This window comes from Pleurodeles waltl, chromosome 7 (genome assembly GCF_031143425.1).
Source record: "Pleurodeles waltl isolate 20211129_DDA chromosome 7, aPleWal1.hap1.20221129, whole genome shotgun sequence".
Lineage (NCBI taxonomy): Eukaryota > Metazoa > Chordata > Amphibia > Caudata > Salamandridae > Pleurodeles > Pleurodeles waltl.
This window is the reverse complement of record NC_090446.1, coordinates 576,013,488-576,027,255: the sequence shown is the minus strand read 5'-3', so window position 1 is coordinate 576,027,255 and position 13,768 is coordinate 576,013,488. Positions and strand designations below refer to the sequence as shown.

The 13,768-nt window shown below is 43.5% G+C and overlaps 1 protein-coding gene and 1 long non-coding RNA gene across 4 annotated transcripts in view; one reads left to right on the top strand and one right to left on the bottom strand.

Annotated features, from left to right (window-relative positions):
* The window catches only part of ITGAL (integrin subunit alpha L), a 448,305-nt gene extending 445,788 nt beyond the window's left edge, over window positions 1-2,517 (bottom strand). The window contains exon 1 of the mRNA XM_069244383.1: window positions 2,375-2,517. Coding sequence (XP_069100484.1) covers window positions 2,375-2,426 — 52 coding nt within the window. The 5' untranslated portion in view covers window positions 2,427-2,517. The remainder of the gene's footprint in view (window positions 1-2,374) is intronic.
* A 68-nt stretch (window positions 2,518-2,585) lies between these two features.
* Window positions 2,586-13,768, top strand: part of LOC138304387 (uncharacterized) — a 114,742-nt gene continuing 103,559 nt past the window's right edge. For all 3 annotated transcript variants that reach the window (XR_011205559.1, XR_011205557.1, XR_011205558.1), the window contains exon 1: window positions 2,586-2,717. This is a non-coding gene — a long non-coding RNA (uncharacterized lncRNA). The remainder of the gene's footprint in view (window positions 2,718-13,768) is intronic.

Here is a 13,768-nt window from a genome sequence, read left to right as displayed (position 1 = left end):
GACCCCCACTGAATCATTAGTGGAATCTAGGGACCCCCCGCCAATGAGTAATAACAGAAAGCTGGGGACCTAATTATTTAATTTTCTAAGCAGTCGTGGACCCCCTGAAGGGGCTTCGCAGAACCCCAGAAGTCCATGGACCACAGGTTGGGAACCACTGTAGTAGAGTGTCTAGCCTAGATTTTATGTCTGGATTTGTCTTTAGTGCCGGTTCTAACTCGTCCAGATAAGGTTGATAGATGCTCGAGGACTCGATTTTTAGACACAATAGCATCAGCTTCCCTTTACCTGCTGGCTTAGGGCACGCCTGAATGACATTTTCCCAATGCCAGCTTTTAACTGTTTAAATACTTGGAGTATGTTTAATATGGTATACCAATCTATTTTTGATGTGTCTTTGTTTTTGTAGACGTCAAGAAGTTTTTTTTTGATAGATTTGTGCTACAGAATTTGCATGCCATCAGCAGGGCACCTTAATCTTGATTTTAAATGGTCAAGGATTCTTCCAAATAAGCATCTAATCTTCTTATTAAATGGTCCAGAATTCCCCAATGAAAGCATGTAGTACTCGACTTCTATCCATCTGCCAGAGATTTACACTTTCCACCAAATGGGACAATTTAGGAGTACACATGGGAGGTTAGCATCGCGCAGTGCTTCCCTCAAAAAAGAAGTCTTGTGAGAGGGAAGTTGTCAAGCCTTATGTGACAGTTTTACATACCTTGCTGCCAGGGGAGTAGCTCTGGGGGGGACAATTGTTTGGGGTGTTACACCCCCTAAAAAATGTATCCTGTGCTAAGTAGTTGGGTGCATGTGATTTCAGTCGGATAATGTGAAGTGTGTGTTAGATTCTCCTGTGATTTTTACAAGCCCTCACTGACAAAAACGCACACATTCTCCCCTCTATTTTGTGAAGGCCTTAAAATTGTTGATTAGTTTGAAAAATATTGCATTTTAAGTCCCACTGACAATCCGCACTTCTCTCTCTTGCCACCGCCTCCTAATCCCCCTTGGTGTCCTGCTTCTCATATGTGTTGTAACAAGATGTCCCAGAGTGAGTGTTAGGAAATCTGAAGGTCACAAACGCCAACCCTCCCTCATACTGACCAAGCTACGCCCCTGCTTTCTGCATGCCTAAGTATTACTTCAATATGCAAGCAGCAGCATTTATGATGCCTTTTCAACTGTGTTACTTGCAAAACATAAATCTGCACTTGTAAGTGTATTTACTCACGCATAAAATTACATCGCCACACACGAGCGGTTTGTGAGTGATCCAAGGTGGAGACAGCCACAAAAATGGCAGACCTCCCACTTACTTGCAGGTTTGTGGGTAGTCACAAAACTTTTGCAGATAGTTTCTCGGACATTTTGGTTCCAACCCCCCTCCCCCCTCCCCCCAGGTATTTAAACGCTATCCACTGAGAGTTACGAACATGGCCCAAAGGCGTGCACATCGAGCAGGTGTTTTAAAATCAGGAGCACTCTGGAGACATGAGATTACATCCCTTCTGCGCTAAAACCAGATCCCAATTGTTGCTGTACTCACTCTGCCCCATTTATGTGTAATAAAGGTATGATAACAAATCACGTGTCAGATGTGCCTTTTGTAAATGCAGCTGAGAATGTTGTATACTCAAATGCCGTACATTACATTTACCATAATAGGCCACTGGAAGTATGCGGTTTTGCCGCTGTGGCACTTTTTGCGTATTTGTGGATTTACTGCAATTGTTACATAATCCATCGTCTGCTGCATAATCTAAAGCTTTAAACAAAAAAATTTTTTCGAGTTTAAACGGATCAAAGGTTACTAAAAACTCAGCAATTCATGTAGCTGCATAGTGTAAGGCCGTGCACAAAAGTTTACTGGGCACCTTTCAGTTGCTAATCTTGTTTGTATGTTAAACTAGTAGTAATGAGATGACACCTTTGCCCGGAGGTAGTTAACATATGTAAAAATGACAAAATAACAAAGTAGTACCCAATATGTGCTGCATTACGCCACATCATTTGCCTTTACTTGTGACACGTTAGTCAAACCTGCCACATAATTTGGTCCTCCGCTGCCACATAATTCTAGTGTCCCTGCTCATAACGGCTAGTTAATAGAAGACGAACGTGTAAATGAGGTGTAGGGTTAAGTGACGTTACTAGACAGCGACAAAATTTGTTCCAGCGCCACTGGAAGCCCGAAGGCCCCCTCTGCACCACAAATGTAGCTGGATTCTACTACTTAGGGCGCAGCCATTTTGCTTGTTCGTATTTGGGTCAGTGACACACTTACTACGGCACGGAGTCCATTATGCTATTTATGGAGCTCATTCAGGGGCGCGGATATTCATTACGGGAAAAATAACGAAGAAGAACTCACCGAGGCATGAAAGAAGAAAGTAAGCAGCAGGAGAAGGGCACCGCGCCTCCATCTGTGCGGCTCCGTGGCAGGCCCTCACCCTCTCACAGCACAGTGTTGAGCAATTGATGTGCTTTGTGTCATTTCACGGTGGGTGGTGGCTTCCTGCCTTTGCGGTTCCCCAATTTAACCCCGGGCATGCATCCGGGATCGTGTCACTATGGCCTAACCGTGGGTGCTGAGGGGGCTGGGCACCTGCTGCAGAGATCGCCGCACGTCATAATCGTTAATCTAAATTGGGCTGTCTGTCTCTGTCTTCCAGTCTTGTTCATATGAGTACCACAGATGTGGGATGTCGAGCAGGGTGAGTACCACTAGTCGGGTTGTGGCGTCTTGTAAGCTACTTTACCATTTCTTTCTTTCTACCTTAAACTCTCATGGTCCATGTGCCCGCTTTCTGCACCAAACTCCTCAAAATGTCAGTTTGTGCGCCCCAGTCTTCCCCCATTGTTGTATATGTAAGAACATGACAACACCGCCGATGTACTAAGCCGAGTGCACAAACCAGTATTTGTTTATTGTAATATCTTGGTTTTGCGGAAGTGCTTCATTTTACTTTGAGGTTGACACAGTGCTTAATTTGGGCTTGTTGTTTCCGGTGCAGAGCACTGGCACTTATTTTTCCGCCTCAAGCATTTGCTGCGAGCATAAGACACATATGGGAAAGATGGAGGAAGAGAAAAACGAAAAAGCGTCACAAAGAGAGAAAGCAGAAAGCTGCAAGAGTGAGCTGAAGGGGCAGGCAGTGGCTGTAAGTGGATTAAAGAGGCCCGAGATGTTTTAAGGATTAGGCTGCCTCAGTAGTCTGTGCTGGCACATTTAATTGCAGCAGCGTGTTTAAGAGAGCTTTGGGCACCAGCAGTTTTGCTTCACAAATTAAGTACTGGACATGCTAATCTGTTGGGAGTGAGGACGGGAAACCTCCTGCCTCAGGAATATAAAGGTGGGCATTTTGCAACCCCCAGTAAATGGCACTGACGGAGTCCTGCAAAAGATCTTCAGCGCTACTCTCCCATGCCTTTTAAATAAACGTTATCTTTTTTAAAGCAGCCTGTGTTCCATAAATGGGCATGACTGCTTTGAAAAGATGTTGACTTGAAAGGAATGTGTTATAACAAAGTTATAGAGACGGTATGAATTCCGAAACTGAAGTTTAATCGTGAATAACAACCCAAACGGCAAGAGCTGATTCTCGGCTCCCACTCCTCCAACCAAACCGTCGTGCCTGGAACACCGGCATCCCCCAGACTCCAGAATGCGAGTCAAGAAGTCACCGGAATTCCAGGCCTGGCACAATGTTAAGAAATAGGCATTTAACATTATAACATAAACATTATAACACATCCCCCTCTTACACAAAATATCCTAATAACAAAACAATGTAGCAAAAGAGTTAAGTGATAAAATCTTTCACCCAGAATGATATAGAATATAACCTGGATGAAACTCTAATGATAACTCCTTAGATGTTACCATGAAGTTACCATGAAAATTTCTAATATCCAAATAACAAAACAATGTAATGAAAGAGTCAAGTGATGTAGTCTATCATCCAGAGTGGTTTAGAACGTAACCTGGATGAATCTTCAGGACGTGGTGACTCCTTAGATGTTCCTTTAAAATTTCTTCTTTGATCTTGCAAAACAGGAAAGTTGGAGTCTTCTACCACTCCTCTCCACCTCACGATTCTGGACATGCTCCAAGTATCTCCATTGTCCAGAATCACCACGTTTCCCTTTATTCCTTTTATGCAGAAAGGGCCCTTGAAGACAGATTTCCCTTTGGTCGTAAAACAAGGGCTCTTCACCAACACCAAATCCCCAACCTTCCACTTAGCACTAGAAACACCATGTTTAGCATCAAAACGCAATTTGTAATTGCATTGATATTTCTTCCTGAGACTGGGTGCCATATCAAATTTCTCCTGATTAAGATCAATCCGTGCTAAATTGTTATTAAACCACGCTGGAAACAATTTAGAACAACCTAACCTTCCCCTCATATATTCAAAAGGAGCTATGTTGGTGATGCTGTTCGGTGTGTTGCGATACGCCCACCACAGATCCCTTAGGAGATTATTTAAAGGAGTTCTAGTTTCAATAGCCTCTTGTACACAAGCTTTGACCATTCTGTTCATATGCTCTGCTAGACCATTGGCCTGTGGTAAATACAAGGCTGTCTTTAAATGCACAATAGCCAGGGAATCTAAAAAACGTTTCATCTCTTGCGAAGTCAACTGTACTCCATTGTCTGTGACTAAATGACTAGGTATGCCCTCCCTAGAGAACTCCTCTTCAAGGAACTCAATTACAGTACGGGTATCTACAGAATTCACACATTTTGTCACTACCCACTTGGACGTATAATCCACCAAAAGCATGACATACTGTTCATTCGCTGGTAAGAGATGGAAAGGACCCATAAAATCAAGACCTAATTTCATCCAAGTTCTCTTTGGAACTTCTACAGGAGACAGTGGTGCTCTCGTCACAACCTTGCTTTTGTCATTACTGGCACAACTCAAACAATCCTTCACAACTGCTTCAGCCTCACGGTCCAACCCTGGCCACCAATAAATGGCTCTAAGTCTAGACTTAGTTAAACTCCTACCCAAATGCCCTTCGTGAGCTAAATTAAGAATTTTGTTTCTCACACCCTCAGGAGGTATGGGTTTGCTTCCTCTAAACAATTCTCCTTCACTAAGAGAGAGTTCATTCCTTACATTCCAAAAACCTTTCAAAGCGTCAGGAACGTCCTTATATTCAGGCCATCCCTTAACAATAAATGCTTCAAGATTTTGTCTATCCAAATCATTTACCACAGCCAACTTCCATTCTTCTTCATTGATAGCCATTTCTCTCACCCAGTTGATAGTAATTTCATCCCCTACTTCCTCGTTACTGTCAACTGAAGAACGGGACAAAAAGTCTGCCACAATATTCCTCGGTCCAGGTACATATTCAACAACAAAATTGTACTCCAATAAACCCTCCGCCCACCTTCGTATTCTAGGAGTCAACACTTCATTTTTCTTTGGGGTGAAAATTTGGACGAGGGGCCTGTGGTCAGTCCTCACTACAAAGGGTAACCCCCACAGATAAAATTTAAAGTGCTTGACCGCCCACATACACGCAAGTGCCTCTCTTTCTATGACTGAATAATGTTGTTCTGTCTCTTTAAGAGAACGAGAAGCAAAAGCAATTACTTTATCTTCACTACCCTCCTTCTGTATAAGGACAGCCCCCAATCCTCTAACACTCGCATCAGTGTACAAGTAGGTTTTGGCACAAACATCAAAATGCCCTAAGGTAGGCATCTTTCCAATACAACTCTTTACAAACGACACAGCAGTCTCACACTCCTTATTCCAAACAAATTCACAACCCCTTTTCAACAATACTCTCAACGGTTGTGTCACACTAGAAAAATTAGGAATGAATTTGGAATAATATTCTGCCAACCCTAGGAATGACCTCACATCATCTTTGTTCTTGGGCTCAGGAGCACGAGTTATGGAATCTACTAACTCCAACTTCGGTTTGATTCCCTCACCTGAGATAGTATGTCCCAAGTATGTCACCGAGGTGACTTTAAATTTACACTTTTCTTTTCTAACAGTAAGACCGGCCTCTGCTAATTTGCACAAAACTTCTCTTAACATTTTGTCATGTTCCCTCACTGTTCCACCATGAATCAATATGTCATCTTGAAAACATAATGTGCCAGGAATCCCCCCTAAAACTTTCTTCATAATGCGTTGGAAACAAGCAGCCGCCGAGGCCAGTCCAAAAGGCATCCTCAAGAACTGATAAGCACCCAAAGGTGTTACAAAGGATGTGAAGTGCCTGGACTCAGGGTGCAACACTATCTGATGATAGGCCGAGGATAAATCCAACACACTGAACACCTTGGACCCACCTAGACATGATAACTCTTCAGTAATATTTGGTAGAGGTTGACGATCTATCCAAATATACTTATTAAGGTCTCTAAGATCAACACACATGCGGATCCGCTTCCCATTATCTTTCGGTGCCAAAACGACAGGGGCAAGCCATTCCGAGGATTCTATCTCCTCGTGAACACCTGCCTTTAATAACCTGTCAAGTTCAGCTTTCAGTGGCTCTATCATTAACTTAGGTACTCTCCTGACTTTATGTACAATCGGGGTTACATTTTTCTTGAGAATGATCCTATGTTCAAAATTTGTCAAACAACCTAATTTCTCGCTAAACACACTTGGGAAATCCTTGCAAATTTCCAAAGATTCGTTTACATCTGACACCACCATAACCTGGTTCTCTGAATTAGGATCCAATTTAATACCCATGTCCTGTTGGTGGCGCCATCCCAGTAAATTATTGCCACGTTTGGCCACATATACCTTTCCTACAGTACTTCTGTCTCGAAACTGAATTTTCATAACTTTGTACCCCACCACATCTATTTTGGCACCTCCATAACTTACAGGGTTGATGTCCGGTTCAATAAGTGAATCTAAAGTCTCACCAAAAATTGTCTGCCAGTTCTTGTCACCAACCATGGTGTATGGAGAACCTGAATCCGCTAGAACAGTAACAGCCTTATTGTCAAGTTCAATGGTACATTCAGGCATGATCACTGGTCCCCCGTCTACCATACTGATGTTGTGTTCCACCAGATCGACCTTTTGCCCAACATATAAAACAACATTGCTAATATCTCCAGTGACAGAATCTATGCTGTTTTTGTCATTGTTGCACACCCTGGCATAATGACCTTTCTTTCCACATTTCCTACACATAGAATTCCGTGCAAAACAATTGGGACTGTTTGCTGCATGACCCATATTACCACAGCGGTAACAACGTAAAGATTTACTGTCTCTCTTTTTATCTTGAAAAGATGTTTGCGTCTTATTATCCCTACCAACTCTTAAAACTTCATCTTTTTGAACTCTTGACTCTAGGATAGCGGAGAGACTGTCTCCATCGGAATGGTTCATTTCTTTGATCCAATTACTAGTACTTTCCATGCCTTCGACAATTGCAATTGCTTCTCTCAAATCGGGATTCTTAGTCAAAAGTTTCTCCTGTACTCTTTTGTTGTTAGTGCAACGCACCAGTTGATCACGTATCAGAGAGTCTGTAATCTCACCAAAGTCACAGGTGCGTGCTAATGTATGCAACGCAGCGATGAAATTGCCCACACTTTCAGTATTGCCTTGAGATCTGGCAAAAAACTTATGCCTTTCAAGAACAACGTTTAGTTTGGACTCAAAATGGATTGCCAACATTGCTACAGACATCTCATATACATCTCTGGGTTCACCATCAGCTCCACCCATGGTCAAAGATTCAAGACTGTCATATATGTTCCTGCCTTCAATTCCAAGATTGTGTAGAAGAACAGCTTGTTTCCTGGCTGGGGTGAACTTCTCTCCACCTATGGCTATCAGGCACGAGTCAAAAAGATTTTTCCATCGCTTCCATGGAAGAATTGGATCACCTTTGTCCAGTAAAAAAGGAGGTGGTTGAGACATAGAAGGTGTAGCCATGGCAATCAACGAAATATAAATAACATAAGAAAATAGTGAGTGACTATTACTTCTAAAAATGCTCTGAAAATGCTCTAAAAATGCTATGAAAAAAAAAAATACTTAAATCCTCCAACAGGGAATCATGAGACGTGGTCTAGTTTAATTGTTGATGTTCATAATCCTGCCTAGCAACAGCTGAGGCAGGAAAACACGTGTCGTTGAGCCAATAGCGATGCGATGGAAAGCTCATGCAAGATATCATAACTGGAATGAAAAAAAAAACAGCTGACCGTGACTCTGACTGAAAACTTCCTTCGTAATCAGAAACTGCGCGCTCAATTAACAAAAAGAACAGCAGCAGCTTGAGAGAAGAAGCAGAGAAATAAAAATGCGTAGGCCACCAACGAAGTTAGCCGCGCGCGCGCGGAGTGCTCACACTTCAATGTAAAGAGCAACAGCGGCTTCGAAATGCCCAGCTTCACAGAAAAATGAATTCCAATACATACGAAAATGGCGATCGCAACAAGCTTTACACATTCCTTAGCAACGGGAGCCGGACGTCAAACATCCGATAGAATATGCAGCTCAATGTAAAAAAAATGAGTTTGTGGGTTCCGGGTTGTTAGTCCCTCGTCGCCAGTGTTATAACGAAGTTATAGAGACGGTATGAATTCCGAAACTGAAGTTTAATCGTGAATAACAACCCAAACGGCAAGAGCTGATTCTCGGCTCCCACTCCTCCAACCAAACCGTCGTGCCTGGAACACTGGCATCCCCCAGACTCCAGAATGCGAGTCAAGAAGTCACCGGAATTCCAGGCCTGGCACAATGTTAAGAAATAGGCATTTAACATTATAACATAAACATTATAACAGAATGGCTTTCGGGAAGCATGCAGTGGTCATCTGGGGAGGACCATCTTGCGGATTTTGGGGGGCCTTGGCCAAACATAATATGGAACCTCTTGCTCAGAACAACTCTGAATTTATTATCCATTTCAGCTCATTCATGCCTTCGGCAACTATGGTCGAGCATAGACAAACGTCTTCGCTGGGCAGCCTACATCTGGGCCCGCACTGGAACAAAAAGTCTGTCTCAGACTAGCTGACATCAGAGAAGAAGAAGAATTAGGGGCCTAAACAACCCTGCTACTTGTGGCACAATGGACTGGTTCCTCATCTTTTGAGCCTGTGCATACAGATGGTGTTATTTTTGCTTACTGCACTCCCGTCCCCTGCTCTGTGAGGAACAGGGATTCGGAGTTGAGTGGCTTTAGGCTGTGATCATACCTGCCCAGCATCAGCTCCACGTGGACAGTGCAATCTTGGAACAAGCATCCAATCCCACTCTGCACCACATTGACACATGCCCTAACATTGTCCCCTACCTCAGCACAAGTGGTCTCCAGCTGGACCCTGCCAGAAATGCAAACCAGTGGTTGAACTAAGCCTTCTATCCACAATGTGATGGCATTCAGACATTTGGTGCTGATAGGTGCTTTTGTTTATTGCACTGCATGTTCGACACAGGACTGGTATTCTGAGTCAATTGGCAGTAGTTTGTTATTGCACCTTGTAGGAAGCTGGCTCTGTGTATACTATACCAAAATGAGATATAGTGCACAGAGTCCAGGGATTCCCCAGAGGCATTACAGAGGCTAAAGTAGATAATATTAATGCTCTCTTTGTGGTAGTGTGGTTGAGCAGTTAGGCTTATCAGAGGGTAGTGCAAAGCATTTGTTGTACTCAGTCAAGAAATGAGGCACACACTCAATGACTAAATACACGGCAAATATTTTTATATGGTAAAAGTCTATTTTGTTACTTTATTACTAGAACCAGAAGACCTTTGTTGCAGGTAAGTACAGTTGTCAATAGGTATCAAGCATATGTATCAAATGTAAGAGAAAAGAAGTCAGGGCACTCATGAATCCATGGTATTGTGTATAATCTTCATTTGAACAATGCCAGTTGTTACATATGAAAAACAAGTCCGTTCAATAGTCCTTCTTGTATTTACAGTTTATATGGCAATCAAAGCCTATATACTTGAAGCAGCAAATCTTGAAAATATTGAAAATACATAATATGTAGAAGTACAGCAACTGTTCATGCAGCAAACACAGCCAACACGTGTTTCATCCTGCGAGAAAATTTGTTCTCATAAGGACTTCGTCAGGGCTGAAAATAAATGAAAGCAATGACTATACATTAAGTATGTCAATCAGAATATGTCAGAGCAGAACACGACCAATTTCCAAACGTGACATTGGTGAGCATAAGCGAACATGTCAAATGTGACTTCTGTGCCCAAAAAATTACAATCAGATTGAAATAATTCAAAGTCTCATACACAGATGAGAAGCCAACATGTATTATAGAGGAAGCCCAAGTCAGTTTGGGCAATGGAGCCCTCCACTAAAATATCAAAATTCAGCTATAAAGTGCCCAAGGTCAATGCAACACCCGATGTGCACGTCTCTATAAAGTTGGCAAATACCGGCACCAAACCGTACAGAGTGTCAACGTGATAAGGAGAGTCGAAAGGAGTGTCACGATAATCCGCAGAAAAACATAAACAGAAAGGGGAAGAGGGGGAGAAAGCCCCTGGTAAGTCAACAAGTTCGTTAGGACATACCTTAGCTTATAATAAAATACATTGAATAGGGAAAGTCTTTGCGCGAAAAGCTGCAGTGTCTACGGGAATAACAAAGGAGCAACAACCATAATTAAAACTATCACTAAATATCCGTATTCAAAAAGAAAAACACCCAGTAAAGTAAAGCTTAGGACAGTAAGCCTCCACTGACCTTCAAAACCATATATTAGTCCAACCTCATCGAAGTGTGATTGAAGTGATCACAATTCCTTATCTATGATAAAGTAAATCGAGCGTATGGTAAGTGACAAAAGGTAATTCAATCTTTCCCGGGGGAACTAAATAATATGTCAGAGTAGAATCAAGAAGAAAAGTTAAAACCCGGTTTGCACACACGTTCACTCACCTAACTGATGCTGCAAATATTAGTAGTGGGAGAGAACGCGGACCGATCGTCACGCGGCGTTCCCAGTCTAGGATTCAACGTCGGAAACTACCGGCTGGAGAAAATGTTATTTAAACCATCAGCGCGTACGCGTAAGTCACACCCATGGAAAGAGGACTGGATTAAGGACTGTGGGCGCCATCTTAGAGGGATAATAATGTAGGTTGCAAAGAGGAGTATATTCAAAATGCGAGCCTTAACTATGGGATGTCAGGCCCCTCATAAACGGAAATCCCCAAGAGCCATCCACAGGGAAATGGGCTAGATAGTAATAGTGAACCGAGTCCAGCATGATAATAATAAAACATCAAACGACCGTGAAAAAACCCATCATTGACCAACTCCACTAGCCCGATTGCAAATAAATATATAGCCAAGGATTAACGAGAGAAAAAATAAATAAAATTGAGAATAGAAAAGACAGAGTAAATGAGGCGTGTCACGATTGTAGATCATGCCATCTGTGTGAATATTATAACCACTTAGTCTGATAGTTTATAACCCATGTTTTTTTGGTGTGCTTATACGTGATGATAAAGTATATGTAATATGATGGAAATACCACCCTTTGAGTATAATAAAGTTGCGTTTGTGACAGTGGTAGTTAAGCAAAAATTATATTTTCACCATTCAAGTGACAGAACGACATGTAATGTAATATACATATTATGTATTTTCAATATTTTCAAGATTTGCTGCTTCAAGTATATAGGCTTTGATTGCCATATAAACTGTAAATACAAGAAGGACTATTGAACGGACTTGTTTTTCATATGTAACAACTGGCATTGTTCAAATGAAGATTATACACAATACCATGGATTCATGAGTGCCCTGACTTCTTTTCTCTAGCATTGCGAGTTTCCTTGGAAACATTGGAGGATTTGGGAAGATCCTTCTGCCAGGAGCACCGTGCCGCATACTAGTAGCAATGTTACTTTGGGACACACTGTGAGCGCCCTGATCCTATGACTTTCTTCCTAAGTTCTTTTGCTTTTGTCTTTCTATGTATCAAATGTACTTTGTTTGGTTTTTGTAAATTAAGCAGTTTATAAGTAAGTAGCAATTTTCTATTTGAAAAGTTGACAGTGCAATTTTCCATATGAGTCCGTAGAGTCCTAGAGAGGAAAAAGTGATAGCACAGAAAACAGGTAAATATACGACTTACGATTTCAGTCTTGCGGATTAGGATGTCCACAGGTCAAAGTTATGGCTGACCCCAAAAGTGCACTACAAGCATCACAGGGCCGGGGGGGTGCAGAGGTCAAAGTTGGCTTTGGGTTTGTAATGGAATCCTATGAGGACTGGGGGTGGTCGATAGAAAGTGAATTGCAGGTACATACCCGCGGTTCCAGGACACAGGCCTTGGGGGGTTTAGGTCAGCACCGGGTGGGGGGGGGGTAACAGGTTCACACCAAACACACATCCTCAGCGGCACAGGGGCGACCGGGTGCAGGGTGCAAACACAAGCTGGGCGCCCAATGCTTTTTAATTGAGGGAACCTGAGGTTACAAAAGATGTTGCAGGCTGGGTCCAGGGGTTGGTTCCAGGAAACCAAAGGCTGAACTGGTAGGGGAGGCATCTGCTGGACGTTGCTGGACATTCGGTTGGATTCCCCAAGTCCAGGGGCTGAGGGTACAGGGGTCTCCTTGGGCGTCAGGAATCTTCGTTGGATCCGGCGTTATTGTGTTGGCCAGAAGGGCTCAACCCCGGGTGGACTCAAGGTCGGAATCACCTGGGGACCTTCTCTGGACTGGTGGGCCACCTGGACTTGGGCCGTGGGTGTCGGGAGCAGAATAGGCAGGGTTCGCGGATCCAGGGCTTTTCTGGAGTCCTTTTGGAGATTTCTCCTGGACAGGGCCACTGTCCTCTGGAATTCTTGGTCCACTGCTAGGCAGGCAGTCCTCTGGGGGTTTGTAGAGGTCGCTGGTCCTGCAGCTTCTTGGAGCAGGGTCCTTTGAAGCTGCAGACAGGCCGGTAAGGCTGGGGCCAAGTCAGTTGTCGTCTGGAGTCTTCACTGCTTGGGTCAGCATAGCAGCCCTCTTCTTTCTTCTGAGGTTGCCAGGAATCTGGTACTGTTCAAGGGAGCCCCTAAATACTAGATTTTGGGTCGTTACAGGGGTCAGAGGGCAGTAGCCAATGGTTACTGTCCCTGAGGGTGGCTACATCCTTCCTGTGCCCACTCTCTTTGGGGAGGGAGGCACATTTCTAACTTTATTAGTCTCTATCCTCCAAAACTAGATGGAGGATTCTGCAAGAAGGGGGTCACGTCAGCTCTGGACACCTTAGGGGTGGTCCCAGCTGAAGTGGACAGTCCTCCTTGTTTTCCTTATTTTCCAGCCAGACTTGCCACCAAAAGTGGGGCTTGGTTGAGGGGGGGGGGGGGGGGGGGGTCGGACATCTCCACTAGCTGGAGAGCCCTGGGGCACAGTAACAGGAGGCCTTTGAGGCTCACCTCCAAGTGTTACAGTTCCTACAGGAGGGGAGGTGTGAAGCACCTCCACCCAGAGAAGGCTTTGTTACTGATCACAGAGAGCACAAAGGCTCTCACCCCATGGGGTCAGAAACTTGTCTGTTAATGGCAGGATGACACAGACTGGTCAGCCTACACTAAAGGGTTGGCTGAAATATCCGGGGCATCTCTAAGACACCCTTTGTGTGCATTGTACAATAAATGCAACACTGGCATCAGTGTGAGTTTATTGTGCTGAAAAGTTTGATACCAAACTTCCCAGTCTTCAGTGAAGCCATCATGGAGCTGTGGAGTTCATAATGACAAACTCCCAGCCCATGT